The 18,063-nt window shown below is 45.2% G+C and overlaps 1 protein-coding gene across 1 annotated transcript; it reads right to left on the reverse strand.

Annotated features, from left to right (window-relative positions):
- Positions 1 to 9,994: 9,994 nt before the first annotated feature.
- LOC147079266 (uncharacterized) lies at positions 9,995 to 17,720 on the reverse strand. The gene is made up of 2 exons (XM_085954923.1): positions 12,700 to 17,720; positions 9,995 to 12,544 (listed from the first exon to the last, which is right to left on the reverse strand). Exon 2 carries the CDS (start codon positions 11,359 to 11,361, stop codon positions 10,081 to 10,083), a length of 1,281 nt encoding a protein of 426 aa, XP_085811049.1. The 5' UTR covers positions 11,362 to 12,544; positions 12,700 to 17,720; the 3' UTR covers positions 9,995 to 10,080.
- Between the last annotated feature and the right edge of the window lie 343 nt (positions 17,721 to 18,063).

Raw genomic sequence — 18,063 nt, forward strand, 5'->3', positions numbered from 1 at the left:
ACGTCAGATTTTTATATTCAATACTTGAAAGCATCTAAGCGAGATTTTTTGAGCATAGACAATCATCGAAAAAATCGCTATTATATGGCGAAAACGCTATTATAAGCGTAGACAATAAGTAAAAATATAAAAATAATTTACAATGTAAGTATAAAATTCAAACATTTTAAATTAACAAAATTCGCCGTTTTCAAAAATCAGTATAGCATAATAGAGTTCGCCAATGCATTTCATAAAATTTAAATAATTATAAAGAAACCTAAAACATTCGTGCACACACCAAAGCGAATTATTCGCCAATCAAGCTCGTATTGGCTTACGGGAAAGAGAACGCGACGTTCAGATTTCGGAAGGGAATTAAGTTATTATCTTACAAAGTTCAATATGGAGCGCTGCGATTGTTTGACGTTTCGGTATCGAGCATTCAAATAATATATCAATAATTTTATATTATCATTGATACAATTATTTGCTCTGACACTGCCATCCATTCGCATTTACCACGTCAAAATAACCCGAAAAAAGCACCCGCATCGATATGGAAGGTCCGGTCAAAAGAGTCTCAAAAAATAGCCAAATATATGACAAATTGATAGCTTTCATTGTATCTTTTGATCCCCTGCGTGAATAAATGTCACGTTTGTTCATTAACAACAGGTAAGTAGAGAGCATTACAGCGGCATAGGCTTTTTTTGAGACTCTTTTGACCGGACCTTCCGTACCGATGGCGGGTGCTTTTTTTGGGATATTTTGACGGGGTATTTGGTGAATATTCGCGCTGGTTTGTGCGAGCCTTAACCTTCACATAAAAACGCTCTAAATAGATAAGTAGGTATGCGAAAATAAGGAACATTTTTCAAAATAACGTTATAGAAAACAATATTTGATATATAAAATTGAGCCGTGTTAACTAAACGACATTGTTATAATTTCTTCACTGGCTTTTATTTACTCTTTGATTAGTGATTGTTTATATAAGATTGTAATATTAATATCCATAATCAGTATTCCGTATTAACGCATTACCGAGAAAATTAAGATTAAAAAAAATACGAGGTAATTTTGGTATAATATTTAATATGAAAGATAACACGCTTCATGCATATTTATGATATGTATATTATGCCGAAAGGTAAGTTTTAAGTAGGAAAAGTGGCATTTTAATGAAAACCAGTGACGTTTAATTTCAATCAGTGTGAGCCGTTTTATCGAGGCTATTTTACCGGGCCATTTGTTTGTGGAAGCGAAATAATAAATATCATAAACTGGAGCCTGTTTTATTTATTATACATTTAATTAAATGAATATAAATTAAATACGGAATACTGACTATGGATAAATATTATTATCTTATAAAAACAATCACTAATCAAAGTGTAAATAAGAACAATTCAAGCCATTTTCACTCGTATTTCTTATTTTATTGATTAAATTTGAGTCGAAATTATCTGAAATAATAACAATATCGTTTAGTTATGTAACACGGAAAATTTTTATACAAAAAATATTGTTATCTATAACGTTATTTTGAAAAATGTTCCTTATTTTCGCATACTTAAGCCTCAATTACATTGAGCTTCTTTACTAGTTGTTTGTTGGCGAATTTATAATCTGCCTGTAAATTCGCCAATAAACAGCTCGTAAAGAAGCTCAATGTAATTGAGGCTTTACCTACCTTTTCAGAGCGTTTTTAGACGAAGTTTAAGCACGAGTGTCTTTGTGTCAAAGATTACTTTATAATTATTAAAATTTTATGAAATGCATTGGCGAACTCTAATATACTATACTGATTTTTGTAAACGGCGAATTTTATTAGGTAATTGAAAATGTTTGAATTTTATTCGTTGTAAAAGATTTTTATATTTGTTCTTATTGTCTACGCTTATAATAGCGCCTAAGCCATATAATAGCAATTTTTCCGATGATTGTCTATGCTCAAAAAGTGACGCTTAGATGCTTTCAAGTATTGACTATAGAAATCTGACGTTTATCCAGGGAGTACGGTCGTAACATAGAGCCCAATCATGTAGTAGGTACCTATTACAATTTAAATTTACAAAAAATACAATTTACACTTGGCTACGAGGTTTTGATCGCAATTCACTTTCATAATACAGCCTCTTATCCTCTGAGTAAGGATCGATGGTTGAGCTTTTCGTAGTGGACTGTATTAATTGGTGGGTGATGAAGCTGAGAATTCCGGATATAGGGGAAAGGGGTGATAAACAAGAAGACGTGGCACTGACCTTTTGACGTGATGAGGGCTGGCGTGCACTGGCACTTGTCCCAGGTCATACACACGCACTGGTTGTTTTGGGTCACCCTGTTCGCGCACTTATTTCACAGTTTATGGATGACTATGATCTTGATGAATGATAATGATTTGTATGTATGATTGAACGAATATCTTTCAGATATGTTTTGAGTTACTCCTGAGTTTTCAATCAATTACTAGCCACGGTAAGCTGTCAGAAGCCAGCTCGCGTCGGCTGGTTGATCGTAACTGCTTGTCTCTTTGCAATTACGGTAGTCTTTTACCCGTAATTGCTCTTGTGACAACACTACTGGATTAATGAGGTGGGTGGGGAACTAAGGATGGAAATGGGAATATAAATGGCCCAACCAATCGATTATTTAGACTCTCCAATCGTATAAAAATACTTTACAATTATAACGAGCTCTTCTCTCTTATCTTAGTGCCCGATTATATTATGTTTTATGTCTTTTGATAATACCTTCTCAAAGATATCTACAAGTCGCAGCTCTACTTTGTCGTTTAAATTTTCGGCAATTATACCGTTATGTATACAATATCTTTAACATTACATTCATTGCAGAGCATTCATTACATAATATTGGTGGCGCTTTTTTCAGTGAACTGTATAATTTCGAGGGATGATGAGGAGTCCGGATCTAGGGGTCGGGGCGATTTCACTGAATGCCAGACACTGACCTTTTTGATGATTGAGATGGTGGCTCTGTGGTCTGGTTTCACTTTCACTCGCGCGGTATTGTTTGTTTTGGGTCACATTGTTCGCGCCACTTAGTACACAGTTAATGGATTTTATTATTATCATTCTATTTGTTATCGTGATAGATTTTTGGCTTTTACCGCGTGCTCTTCTCCTTCTTTCCTCGATGTTTTGAGCTCATTGCAGAGGCCTTTCTCAAAAGTTAATGGTTGAGCTTTTGTGGGCTGTAATTTGGAAGGATGCTTGTGGATTCCGGATTTGGGGGAGAGGGGGGGGGGAGAATTACAAGAGAATACCAGGCACTTACTTTTGATGTTGAAAGGGCTGGTGCGCCAAAACTGGGTTGGTGTTCACTCACTCACGCACTAGTAAACGGACGATACACTTTTGGATGGATGATATAATTATGAGGTTGATCCATGTGAAGTAAGTTAGCACCATTTTCAATGTCAAACGTATGTTTTTCATTTAATAAATGGTTCGCAAATCTATATTTATTTTTCTTCTTGATTCTTATTTCGATCGATTTTCTAAGTGTTCTGTAATTCTAATATTTAGTTTTACCAACGTACCTAAAATTGTGGGAAATTGTTACACTGTAATTTATAAATACCGAATTTATTTTTAATTTCTATGGGGTCTTGATTGTTTATCAATAATCTGCCAAATGTGTTGTTACAATAAAATGCCGGTTTGACATTATTTTTCGAAAGATGTTTTTTACCGTTTTCACTGGTGGTGGCGCTTAAGCAAGTGAACTGTAATTAGAAGGATGGTGTGGAATCCGGATCTAGGGGTGGGGGCGATTTAAAAGAATGCCAAACACTGGCCTTTATTATGATTTATGATGACTCCGTGGTCTGGTTTCACTGTCACTCGCGCGGTATTGTTTGTTTTGGATCACCCGGTGCGCGGCACTTAACAGTACACAGTTTTTTGGATGATATGATATATGAATGATGATGGCAGGTTGTATAAAGGATGATAGCCGGTATCACGACTCGCAAGGTATTCAGAAGTATCCGACGGTCCCACTATATCAAGCCGACTAACAACTTCTGAATCAGTCTATTATTGAGTCAATCACTAAGCGACGGAAGGCTATTAGAAACCTACACGAGTCCGCTGTGTCGATCTAACTCCTTTTGAGTCACGCTGTTGGTAAGAAGCGATGGTGAAGTATAACAACTTGCAACATGACCGCTTACTGGATGTCACCTGTATATAATAATTTAGATACCTATTTTATTTACTTTTTTATTAAAAGACTCCTACATCCGTTGTTAGTAGCAAATTGTTTAAACGTTAGGAATTCGTTTTGAAATTTGTTTCATTCAAGGGAACAGTTACAAGTCTATGTATATCCGAACGAAATGCGGCCCGTTAATGTGCAGGTGGATGATTCGAAGAAGTATGAATAATGCAATCCGAATATGCCGCCTTTCTATAAATGTTAAACTCATGCTTGTTCGTTTCTATATTAATATTGAGATCGAGAAAATTAATTTTCTTAACACCAACTTCTAACGTAAATTTAATATTGTCATCTAGAAAATTTAAGAAATTATGGAATTTGGTCAGTTGTCGATCTGTACCATTAAAGAAACATAGTATATCATCCACATATCGAAACCAATATGTGATATCCCTGGTTTCAGTTTTGTTTTCAAATATAATAGATTTTAAAGGGTCCATATAGAACTCTGCTAGTACAGGTGAAAGACAATTCTCAGCGTGTAGCCTGCTGGGCACTCGAGACTGCCGGTGGAATGGTCAAACGGCTGCTTATGTTTGTGGCAGGCCACGCATTTGGGTGGGTTTCCTTTGTTGGGACAGTCCTCTCGGTCGTGGCCGGAAATGGCGCAGTGGCTGCACGTCGGGGTCTTGTTTGCACACCCTTTGGCCATATGTCCGTAGAGGTGGCATATATTGCATTTAACCACCCCAACGTAGTCCCTCAGAAGGAAGGATTCCCATCCCATGTACAGCCTGTTTTCTGATATGAGAGCGGACCAGATGGCCGCCGGGGCGAAAACCACAAAGTGGCATCTGCCTGTTCTAGGCCCGGCTTTGTGGCTTAGCCTGATGTCCTTATAAGCGGACTCTGGGAGGCCAGTATGTTCGTATATATCTTCTCGGAGTTGAATATCGGTGAGAATTGATGGGAGGTTAAAAATTATTACTCGAGGTTGCTTCTTCCCGGCGAGCTCGGCTCGTAGGGCAACCTCCGAGGTCTACATGGTTTTTACAAGAGCCTTGGCCTCGACTTCAGAACGGGGGTGAACAATAATGCCCCCGTTCCTTACATTTCTGATCCTGGTTATTTGGACCCCAAGAGACCTGGGGTCGAAGGCCTTCTTAAGGATCTCCTTGGTGGTGTCAGATTTCTTCTCCCCAGAAGCCGGTCGGGAAGAAAAAAACGCCCGGTCTGGGGGCAAGAGGTAAGAGGGACGGGAAATGGTTGTCGGTGTTGCCTAGAGCGGCGGCTTCAGGGACAGAGGTGGCGATGAGGGGGCGACTTTTTCGGCCAAAGGCTGTGGCCCATGATGTGGTCGCTGAAGTGGATGTCGCCGCATTGTTGTTCGGTGCGGTATGATGTATAGTCTTGAGCGTCTTGGTTTGTGTATGTAGATCGGAGATGGCCTTCTTCTGGATCTTGAGCACGATCGTTCTATCCTTTAGAAGCCCCTCCAAATGTGATATATTAATATTTTGTAGTTGTGATCCTTATCGTCACAACTACAAAATAAATGGAAAGATGTTTCTGAGTAGGATTGAAGTAAAGTTTAGTTAAATAGCAAAGAGCATGAGACATAAGCAAAGGCCATGGGTTACGTGCATCCTTTTCAAGCTGAACAATAATTACTTCCGTAACCTCGCAACTGACAACTGTAAAAATTAAATAAGAATACAAAAAGGAATTGCACGGCTGAAGGCACGTGCAATCTGTGATTAAAGATGTACTTATTAAAGTCCTGGACGCCACACGGTCTTGATACCGTGAAAGATTATAATTATATAGCAGTGAGGAAGAAAGGGGGAATAATAAATGAAAGAGCAATTTATGTACTTGACCGAAACTATATTATAGCAAAAACAAGAATATTACATTAAAAGGTTATTAAGGAAATACTATAATAACGGCAAGCAGCTAAGTTTTAAAAGAAACATTGGAAGATAAGTGAATCAAATAATAATAGTTTTAAAATACCAAACTTGGAACGACACAGAGGCTTGAAGTACTGCGGCTGCAATCGTGCTGCTTTAAGTGACGTCCATTATAAATGTTGGGTAAAACCAAAGCAGAGCACGACTATCCTGGATGACAGACAGAATCAAAAAGCCTTGTTGCTGCGTTCGCACCTTGCGACCTCCGTTGCGGCCGGAAATTCCAACAGCGACATCTGTTATTAATCGCGTTGCTCCATCGACGTTACCATAGATCATCGTCGGGGTTGCCAGAGGTATGAAATGTTGGTTATGTTCATTTTGAACATAACAAATGCTTGTTTTTGGCCTCCAGAGCAATGGCTTTTTTCTCAAGTTTTGACATGGCGAGGTTGAGCCGGCCTTGTGCCTCCGAGAGGTTAAGGAGAGCGTTGCTGATGCGCTCCTTAGCCCCGGCCTGTTTTCCTGTGAAGGCCACAATCAGTTCGTTCATATTATTGGATACTTCTTGGTAGATCGAGTCGTATTGGTCTGTTTGTATTTCTCCAAAGTTGCCGGCCTCCTCGTAATCATTGCCTGAGATTGAGGAGGAAGCTTCGTCAATGTCTCGCGGATCGGGTTGGTGGCATTTAATTTTATTCTTTTTCGGTTCTGGCTCGTTTATTGCGTCCGGGGAAAGATGTGGCAGCGATTTCTGTCCGGGTGATTTGGGGGAGCGCGGCTTATTCTTCGCCGGGCGGGATATTGAGGTCGGAGCATGACCAGATGTGGACGCCAGTAGGGATGGGGTGATTGGAGGATCAGGACCTTCCCGAGGAGGCGGTGGGGTGCGTTGCATGGCGCAAAGCTCCGGTTAGTACTGGTAGTGAGCGGTGATGAGTTTAGTTGGTGGACAGTATTGGTGACACGGTCACGGTTTTGAAAATTCCGGGAGGAAACACTTGGAAACTTAACAGGTCGGAGTCCAGGGGCAGACACGGGTAGTAATGTAAAAACGGGAACAAAAAACAGTAGAAAACGGAGTCAAAAGTAAAATAAGAGCGTAAAGCGATGAGTTGGCGTAAAATGATTGCGGAGCGAAGCGAAAACACGTCTGCACTCGGCAAAAGCAAAGTCGGGACAGACAGACGGGACATTTTGTATTTTCCCCCATCTCCACCCCTAATGTTTGTACTTCCGTGAATTGTGCACGACTGTCTCCCATAAGGCTTAGTACGTGTCTGAAAGAAGTGATTTTAAATGCTCATTCCGTCCCGATGCGGAGCTGCACGGGACTGATTATATTACAAACATGCACCTAAGTGCTTAAAGAATCTAGTCCCAGCCCTGCTGTTCCTCAGCGTTAAGCGCCCTGTGTACCCGTGTACTGAGTTACTTGGCTCGAATTGGAATCTACGGAGGAGTCGGGACAATCCCGCTCCCCATATGACGCTGCAAATTTTTCAAATGCCGCAAAGTTTGCCTCGGTTGAAATCAAGTCCGCGTGGCCAATTGGGCCTGTGTGAGGACGGACCCTGGCAAACAGCTCCGCTCGTTCGGGTGGCATAAGCGGGCAATCAAATAGGACTTGTTCAACGTCTTGGTGGTCATGCCCACAGGTGCAACCCGGCCATCTACTATCAAGTCAAGCTCGTGGAGCCTGGCGGCGAAATTGCCATGGCCGGTTAGGAACTGGCTCGTCCAGTGAGAAGGTTGAAGTCTTCTCATTTGGTGCCTACAGAATACGTCTGGAAAAAATCGAAATGTGTGCCGCCCCTTGAAGGAAGCCGTCCACCTCGTCTGCCATGCCGCAAATGCGGTATTGTAGACCAGCTTACTTACAGTCTCCCTGTAAGGAACGTCCTCGGATCTCTGCGGCGGCGTGCGTCAGTTGGACGCTGGCGAGTGTGGTGCTGATTCCCCTCAGAAGGAGGGTGATCGATCCTCTCACTTGGACGTGCAGATCGAGGGCGAGCACGGCAAGCGCATCCGGAAGTTGTACGATAGGCTTTTGTGAGTGAGATCAGCGCAAGTCGCTGACCGCTCAGTAGTACGCGGCGACTCCGACGGGGCGTAAGCCCCGCTTCATCACCGGAAAGGCGGCCCCCACGGGTCGTGTCCTCCCATGTCCGAGACAAAGCTCCTCCAGTGATCCCTTTTGGTTGTATTAACCTGTTTTTTGAACAGGGTTCTGGCGGTCCTGTGGGCGCTTTGCAAAAGCAAAAGCCGGTCGGCGTCAACAGGATGAGGACGGGGTTTCCTCGCCTTCTGCAATTTCTTGAGGGCGCGTTTCATGAGGCGGTTTAGCTCTGAGAGCCTTGGCGTCCACCACGGGGCCAAATTGGGCGGTCTCAGGGTGGTCCTTCATATTTTGTGATGGCAATGGCCTTGTGGTTAGCATCAAGTCCCGAGTAGTCCGGCTCGAGATGGTCAAGCCTTCTGCACATCTCGGCGTCAAACCCATCCCATTTCCCTCCGCTCGGTCGAAAGCGCCTGGGAAGCAGAGCGCTCTCGGGTTGGCTCACAAGGGTGGCACCTCTCTCAGTCTGTAACGAAAATGTGATCAGATGGTGATCGCTAACAGACGCGTCGGTGTGGATCTTCCAGTCCATGGCGAGCCTGCCAACGCCACTCGATGTCAAAGTGACATCTATATAAGATTGGCCATTGTTGGTCTAGAAAGTGGCCGGCCCGTTAGGGTCGTTCTGGACCGCGAGATCATAGGTCGCCAGGAGTTCCTCGCGCCGACTTCACCAAACATCGTTATATACCGTACATGGGCAGACTACCGGCCTTGTAACGGTTTCACTATTATTTAAAAAAAAAAAAAAGTTTTTGTTTTCGTGTCCTTTTACTATGCTGCACAATGCATTTTATTGTCTAAACGATCAATTTGATCGCTTCTAGCACTTCCACTTAAATTTAAAAAAGTTTTTGAATTTTTGAGTTTTTGAAATTTTTACTTTTGATTTTTAAATTGAACTTGATTGTTCATGAGGACTCGTAGCTTAGTAGCTTTCTTTTCAACACTTTGCGCACTTATTGTCTTTGATTCAGTGCATTGCACTTATTGTCTTTGTCACTGTTACTGTTGCGAGGAACTGCGTGCAATCCCACTCGCATAATATTGCATCATCGAGGAACCGCGTGCAATCCCACTCGTGATTTTAAAATTTTATTCAGCATAAAATAAGAACGGCTTTTTGGTAATATGGGATTCTGAGGGTTAAATACTCTTTCCATGGAGTCAGATTAGATTTCAATAGATCAAGTTGAACTTTGTATATCCTTAGTAGACCCGATAATAGTTGAGAGCTGCTTAATCGAAGTGAATAACGTTGGCTGGACCGATGAAACTCCGTGCTAATGACTTCCGTAAGGTCGTCACATATTTCTGAAAGGGACGCTTTTTTAATTTGACTGGAAGGCAGTGTTGCAAATTTCTTCGGCCAGTTAGCAATTCAACACAAATACAATCGCCCTCCTTTCTTCAGACAATCGTGGTGATGGAATATTTTGTTCGTAAAATAAGAGAGCTTTTGCTAGTTTAATGAATATAATTCGTGTTTAAAAGAATGCAATTGATTGCATTGATATTTCGCGACAATTAGACAAGAGATCGAATCAGACCAAATCAGACGCACAGCAAACATGCAATGTATAGGGACAATTGAAGTTAAATTCCCTCCACCAAAACCCGCCCCGTACCACAATCGGTCTTAATCGAGAGTATCACGGGACCCGTCAATTGGTGATGTGAAGTATCTAAAAATTGGCCTGGGAGTGTCCTGGGAGAAGATGCCCAAGACTTAGGTTGCTACGCTCAAAGAGAGCTCTGACTGGGTTTACTCTAATGCAAAGTGCCAGGGAGAGAAAAAGCACATGGAATTTACTTGAAAGAAAAAGAAGCTACTATTTTATTATATCAAAGAACGAAGCTAATCATACAGGCAGCAAAAATTTATGTGAAGAGATCTTCACGCCCGTAGTAAGACGTCGCAAATTTTTTAAATGCAAGATAGTTGGCCTTAGTAGCAACCAGGTCGGACGGGCCGATGGGTCCAACAGCTGGTTGGACCGACCTGAGCATTTCCTCCCGTTCGAAGCACATACTCAGACACTCCCATAGGATGTGATTGGCATCCTGTACCTCCCATCCGCATGGACATGTCGGATGGCTTGCAAGTCCAAGCTCAAAGAGCCTGCCAGCGAAACCACCATGACCAGTCACAAATTGACTGTTGTAATGGTCTGGAGTCAAATACTTGGTTATCTCCATTCGCCACTGGATGTCTGGAAAAAAGCTGTATGTGTGCCGGCCCTTGGTGGATTCGTCCCACTTTCGCTGCCAGGTCTTAATGGCCGCGTCAATTGTGCTAATCGGGGTGATGTGACCGAATAGGTGGCAAATATTGCACTTAACTACCCCAACGTAATCCCTAAGGGGGAAGGATTCCCACCCCATGTAGAGTCTGTCCTCTGCAATTAGGGCAGACCAGATAGCCGCCGGGGCGAAGACCACGAAGTGGCATCTGCCGGTTCTTGGCCCGGCTTTGTGGCTCAGTCTGATGTCTTTGTATGCCTTTTCTGGCAGGCCGGTCTGTTCCCTGGTGGAGGTGAATATGGCTTCCCGGAGTTGTGATTCAGTAAGGGTCGATGGAAGGTTGAAAATTATGACGCGAGGCTCTTTTTTCCCGGCGAGTTCGGCTCGCAGGGCAGCCTCCGAGGTCTCCAGGGCTTTCATGAGAGCCTTGGCCTCGACTTCAGAACGGGGGTGAACAATGACACCTCCGTTCCTTATGTTACGGATACCCGTAATTTGTACTCCAAGAGACCTGGGGTCGAAGGCCTTTTTGAGTATTTCCTTCGTGGTATCCGACTTCTTCTCCCCAGAACCGGTCGGGAAGAAGAGAACTCCCGGTCTGGGGGCGAGGGGAAGTAGGGACGGAAACTGGTTGGCGGAAGTTGAGGTGGAGGGTGGAGCAAGTGTTGCTGCATTCGCCGCGGGTGGGCGGCTTTTCCTTCCCAGTGCTGTGGCCCATGACATTGCAGGAGTGGTTACAGTGGGTATGACGTTTGTGGCCGCTTGTGGCTGGATGGTTTTGAGTATTTTGGACTGGGCGTGTAGGTCCTTGATGGCTTTTTTTTGGATGTTTAGGCCGGAGGTTCTGTCCTTCAGCAGTCCTTCGAGGTGCAGGATCCTAGCCTCTTGGACGATTGCTTTCCGCTCCAGTTTGGCCATGGCCAGATTTTTTCGGCTTTGGGCTTCAGACAGACTCAGGAGGGCATTTGTTATGCGTTCCTTGGCACCTGCCTGTTTGCCGCGGAAAGCCGTAATGACCTCATTAAGGCAGGTTGAAACGTCGGTGTAGATGTCCTCATATTGGTCCGGGTCTATTCGGGAGACGTCCACTTCGTAATCCTCGCCAGAGGAGGAAGAGTCTTCATCTACTTGTGAGGGGGGGCGGCTGGTGGTTTCTGGATTTTGATTTTTTTGCCTCAGGTTCTTCGATTGAGTTCGGAGAAGTGTTTTTCGTTGTTTTTTTGGTTGGAGTTTTAGGCGAACGTTGTTTTGTTTTGCTGGTCCTGGCTGATGATGGGGCGTATGCGGTGGACCCCGAGGTGGATGCCGCGAGGGTTGAGGAGTTGTTTGGATCGGGAGGATCAGGACCCTCCTGGGGAGGAGTACGCATCATGTTGGGCATGCAGTCGCGTGATGTGAGAGAGAAAGAAACGGGCGGTGTTTGTATTGGATTTGGTCCGTTACGCGGCCGGTAGTGTGGCGTTTAAGAAGTGGTAGTGTTTAAACACTTTTATGGGGCGGCCAAAGCGAAGTAGTGGTTATGTAGCCAAGTGGATACCTATTTGACTACCAGGGGTACTCAAGTGAAGGGTCGGGGTCCAAATGGGTCCCTTGACTTTTGGTCAGGGGAGGTCAAGTTGGGCCCGCGGTCCAAAAAAGGTCCCTATCCAAAGTTGGACAGGGACACGAGGGGGGGTACAGCAGGCCACAGATGCGATGTTTTGGCGGAATTGGCTTAAGTATATACTGTATAAGTAAAAATACTGAGAAGAGGGAGAAAGACAAAAACGTGAAAAAATTACAAGTCCAAAATATGTTGGATGTAGGTATAATATGCAAAAAGGACAAAACGTGAAAAAATTACAAGTCCAATATGTGTTGGATGTAGGTATAATATGGAAAAGAGGAGAAAGGTATAATTAAGTTATGAAAAGAATTTATATTCAAAAATTATCGATGCGGGTAGGGCAGAATGACCGCCCGCTATGGACGGCCGTCGAAATGCGACTGACGCCAAAAATTTAAAAAATGGGCGTGGATTTGGGAGTGTGGATTTAGAGTGGAGGGGGCTTAATAGAACTGTTTACGAGAAGACAGTTGGCTGCTGGGTCGTTAAGCAAGACTGATGATGGTGATTAACTTTGGTCTTCAGTGTTGATTGGAGAATTCTTGCTAATCGAATCTTGATGTAGCTGCGATGGCAGCTGACGGCGGGTACAAAGTTCAATTTAATGCAACTTGTGACAGCAATTCACTTAAGAAGTCGTGAAAAGTCACTGTGGTTTTTCACTATTCACATATGAAAACCGTTGCTATGTTAAGCAGACGGTTGTTAGTTCACTGTGCGACTTTTTAAGCTGGTTTGAGCGTCTGGTTCGTACACAAAGAGCGGATTACGAGCACTAAAACGAAAGTCACAAATAGTCACAAATCCCGGGAAATTCCCGGGAAAAAGCACTCGAAAAAGGTATCAGGTTGAAGTCCAGGGGCAGGCGCGGGTAGTAACGTGAAAACGGGATCGAAAACAGTAGAAAGCAGGGTCAGAAATAAGATATTGATAGTAAGCGGTGTGACGGCGTAAAAAGTTTGCGGAGCGAGGCGAAACACGTCTGCACTCTACAAGAGACACCTTGACTACGCCCGCCACCTCCGACAAGTCCACGCGGCCGCGTTTTAGCGCAGTCGCCTAAGCATGTCTCTTCTTCGTGCCAAGCAAATTACTGAGTTTACACCCTCATTTGGTGTCCCGAGCGGAACCGCACGGGACTGATTCAACCAAGCACCGCAGTGCAAAAAGAAAGTTTAACTATTCTAAGTTAATTTAGACAGTTAACATGGCACCAAATAATTTTATCATCTTAATTTTGTGAGTCGCAAGAGGAGTCGGGCAAGGCCCGCTCCACGTACGCTCTTGTGAAGTTATTAAAGGCCTCAAAATTAGCCTCGGCTGATACCATGTCCGCGTGTCCAATTGGGCCCGAATGGGGACGAACCCTGGCAAACAGTTCCGCTCGTTTGGAGCTCATATTGGGGCACTCCCACAGAATGTGTTCAGCATCCTGTATGGCATTCCCACATGAACACTCCGCCCTATCCGCCAAACCAAGCTCCACCAGCTTGGCCGCGAAATCGCCATGTCCGGTTATAAATTGGCTGGTACAGTGTCCTGGCATCAGTCTCCTGGTATTACAACGTACTGCCACATCTGGAAAATAAGCAAAAGTAAGCCGGCCTTTGCGGGAGGCCACCCATCTCGCCTGCCATATTGCATATGCATATTCATGAACCATTTCTGATACAGTGGATCTGTATTTTACGCCCTCGATTCTCTGTGGAGGTGTCAGTATGACACCTCCGAGTTCGGTTTGCAATCCCCTTAGAAGAAGAGTGATTGCGCCTCTAACTTGGACGTGCAAGTCGAGGGGTAGAACCCCGCAAGTACCGCCAGTGCGTCTGTCGACGTTGAACGGTATGCCTTTGTCATTGATATCAGAGCTGCACGTTGACCGCTTAGTAGCGCCCTCTGAACGTGAGCCGAAGACGCCCTCGTGTGCCAAACGCCGGAACCATACCCGGCGATTCCCACAAAGATAGCCCCGTAAGCAATTTTTAAAGCTCTTGGCTTTAGGCCCCAATTGCTGCCGGCCATGCGCGCCAGCTTTTGATAGGCCGCATTAGCTTTTGCTACGCTCGTCTTAGCATGCTCTAGGAAAGTCAACTTTTCGTCAAGAATTATTCCAAGGTACTTGACCTGGCGTGAAAATTTAATGTTCTCATCTCCGAAGCGGATTGTGGGGGCCCGCCTGGTGATGTTTATTCTGTTGCTGCCCTTGAGGAGGACAGCTTCTGTTTTGTTGGTCGCGAAGGTAAGTTTATTTTCATATCCCCAGCGGAGCATGCGAGCCAGGGCATCCGTGGCTACACGTTCGAGGTCCGCACGGCTCGACGATTCCACTATTAGAAGTAGGTCGTCGGCGTACGCAACAAGCGAGCAGCTTTGAGGTAGTGGCAACGATAGAACATCATCAAATACAATGTTCCAGAGCAGAGGGCCCAGAACAGAGCCTTGGGGACAGCCCATGGTGGTCTCCCTGTGTATTAGGTTGGGTCCATAGTTATAAGTTATGTTTCTATCGGAGAGGTAACTCTGAATAAGGGCATATAGATTTCCAGGGATTTGCCTAAACCTAAGCTTATGCAGAATTAGAGGCCACCATGCGTTATCGAATGCGCCAGCAATATCAAGGAATATGCCAACCATTATATCTTCACTCTTATCATCTCTTACATGCTGTAGGACGCATCTGACCGCATCCTCGGTAGATTTTCCAGGTCTAAACCCAAACTGTCTTACAGAGATAGGGCAGTGTTCTCTCATGTGATTCTCTATCCTTACAGATATGAGCCTCTCCAAAACTTTCCCGAGAATTGGTAGTAGGGTAATAGGTCGATAGGCCTTGGGGTCATAGGGAGGACGTGGGCCAGCTTTTGGAATGATCGTAAGTAAGCCACTTTTCCAACATTTAGGGAAGACCCCCCTATTCATGCAGTCGGCATATAGCCTGGTCAATTCATAGGATGCAAGTGACCATACTCGTTTTGCTAATTCATTATTTATGCAATCAATACCCGGCGCTTTGCCATCCGGGAGGCGGTCCAATACGTCCGATATCTCGCTCATAGTGAGTTCCGGAGAGTCGGGCACGTCCAGCGGCGATGCCACAAGGGCTCGCAGCCGGCTCGTCTCCTCGTCTCCATCGTCAGAGCATCGAGTAAGATGTTTGCAGATTCAAACATACCACCCGCAAATGACCCGTCCGGGCGTCGCATAGCCGAAGCGAGTCTACCGGGCCGAGAGCTCAGTTTCATCGCCCGAAAAGGCGGGCCCCAGGGATCATGTCCTCCCATACTGGAGACAAAGTCACGCCAGTGTTTCTTTTTGCTTTTGTTAATTTCTTTTTTCAGTTTAAGCCTTGCTTTATTGTATATTGAAAGAGCAAGTGTTGACTCTGGGTTCGGGTGACATCTTTCTGAAGTTCCATCTCTTCTTCGTAGTGCCTGGAGCATTCTTCTCGCTTTCCTCTTTTCGTGTCTGAGTCTTGTAAGTAGAGGAGTCCACCATGGCGCTAAGTTAGGCGGCCTCTGTGAGGTCCTGCCAATTGATAACTCAGCTGATTGGGTGATGAGCGAGGTAAGCCCTTCAGCCCTGTCATGCAAGTCAGCCTGGGGAGATTTGGCATTAGCCAGCTTATCAAGTCCTCTACCAAACTCTTCGTCAAAGTCATCCCAGTTAGCACCCCTCGTCCTAAATCGTCTAGGAAGCAAACCAGGCCCATGTCCGGGCGCCGAGGCAGTGTCCCCCCCGACACTAATCGAGAAAGTAATCAGACGGTGGTCGCTAGACGTCGCGTCGGTGTGGACTTTCCAGTCCACGACGCGCCGAGTAACGCCACTTGTTGTCAGAGTGACATCGACATGTGATTCACCATTTGAGGTTGAGAAGGTGGCCAGCCCGTAAGGGTCGTTTAACACCGTCAAGTCAAATTCCGCAAGGAGCTCCTCCAATGGCTCGGGGCTGTCCTTCCCCGTCTCGGCCCCATTGGAGCCCAGAGCAAAGATTGGACATTTACGTCTGCCCCTATTAAAATTTGCTTGCCACGGCAAGCCTTTAATATTAATGCTAGCTGCTCTGTGCAAAACAGGGTAGAGAAGCTATATTTAAAGTAAGCAGAAATCACTACGAAACAGTGCCCCCTGTTATCGGCAATCTCTGCCACTGCAAAGAGCTCACTCGAAAGGTGGGAGAGACCCAGCACACTCAGCGCAGGACTGACGCAGTATATACATGACATGGCTTCCGGGTTATGCTGGACGATAAGTCCCCCGCTGAGGCCCCTGTTAGGGCCAAAGGCGTAAGGCTCTTGAATTAGTAACATGTCCAGGTGCTCTTCGCTGGCAACTTTTAGTAGTTCGGCTGTGATGGCTCTGCCCCTAGCCACGTTCAGTTGCCCAACACGAATCATTCTGAACAGTAGTTGATCCTACTCTGCTCTTGTGCCACCGCGTGCATACGTGCCGGGCATTCAGGATCGTTGACTGAGTGCTTGTTAGGCTTCCTGAATTTTGTGCACGCTGGACATTTGGCTGGCTCATTTGCGTTAGGGCAGTCAGCTCTATCATGCCCTTCCGTCGCGCAGTGGCTCCAAGTGGCAAGCTTAGAAGCACATTTACTTGCCATGTGGCCATATGTATGGCATTTGTTGCACTTTATCACTCCACAGAAGTCCCTGATCGGGTGTGATTCCCATCCCATGTATAGGCGACCCTCTCTCATGAGTGAGTCGCGCGCTTTTGGTGGGACCGTGACTACCATATGGCATCTTAAAGTTCTTGGACCTGCCTTGTGGCTCATTTTTATCGAGTTTTTGTCTTCTTCAGACAATTCCACATTTCTGCTATTTGCAAGAATTGCTTCCTTCAATTCATCCTCGGTTGTGTTGGCTGTGACGTTGAATACGATAATTCTGGGTAATCTCTTGCCAGCAACATGTGCTTTTAACCCAGCTTCTTTCAGGCCCGGAGCTGTCAACAATAATTTTGCTTCGTTTTCAGTTCGAGGGTGGACGATTACACCGCCCCCTCTTATTTTCCTAAGGCCCGTGATCTGTACTTTCAGTTGGTCTGGAATTATTGCCTTTTTGACGGCGTCTCTAGTTTTATCTGAATCTTGGCCCTCTGTGACAAGGGACATGTTGTAAACTCCGTTCCTCCCACCTCGACATGGGTATGCGGCTGCGATGATGCGCGACTGCTTACCATGCCACTACGGTGTGCCATTCAAAATGATTTTAAGTCCTCATTTGTCCCGAGCGGAGCCGCACGGGACTGGTGATGCAGCCTAGCACCGAAGTGCTGCAAACATGAATTGAAAAAGTTCTTGGCAACTATCAATGAAGTTAAGAAGAGTCGTGAGAAGACGCGGGGTTATCCCGCTCTGGCGAATCTACTGAATGCCGCAAAATTGGCCTCGGCCGCCACCAAGTCTGCGTGTCCCACTGGGCCCGAATGGGGGTGTGACAAGGGACATTGAATTTAAATTCCCTCCACCAAAACCCGCCCCGCACCACACTCGGTCTTAATCGAGAGTATCACGGGACCCATCAATTGGTGATGTGAAGCATCTAAAAATTGGCCTGGGAGTGTCCTGGGAGAAGATGCCCAAGACTTAGGTTGCTACGCTCAAAGTGAGCTCTGACTGAGTTTACTGAGTTTACTCTAATGCAAAGTGCCAGGGAGAGAAAAAGCACATAGAAATTACTTAAAAGAAAAAGAAGCTACTATTTTATTATATCAAAGAACGAAGCTAATCATACAGGCAGCAAAATTTATGTGAAGAGATCTTCACGCCCGTAGTAAGACGCCGAGAATTTTTTGAATGCAAGATGGCCTTAGTAGCAACCAGGTCGGACGGGCCGATGGGTCCAACAGCTGGTTGGACCGACCTGAACATTTCCTCCCGTTCGGAGCACATACTCAGACACTCCCATAGGATGTGATTGGCATCCTGTACCTCCCATCCGCATGGACATGTCGGATGGCTTGCAAGTCTAAGCTCAAAGAGCCTGCCAGCGAAACCACCAT

This window comes from Rhyacophila brunnea, unplaced genomic scaffold, assembly GCF_057557595.1.
Source record: "Rhyacophila brunnea isolate RB1 unplaced genomic scaffold, BYU_Rbru_1.0 scaffold_10, whole genome shotgun sequence".
Classification (NCBI taxonomy): domain Eukaryota; kingdom Metazoa; phylum Arthropoda; class Insecta; order Trichoptera; family Rhyacophilidae; genus Rhyacophila; species Rhyacophila brunnea.

Excerpts from the sequence above, each read along its gene's own strand:
- LOC147079266 (XM_085954923.1), bottom strand. The coding sequence starts at position 11,361 with ATGGCCAAACTGGAGCGGAAAGCAATCGTCCAAGAGGCTAGGATCCTG.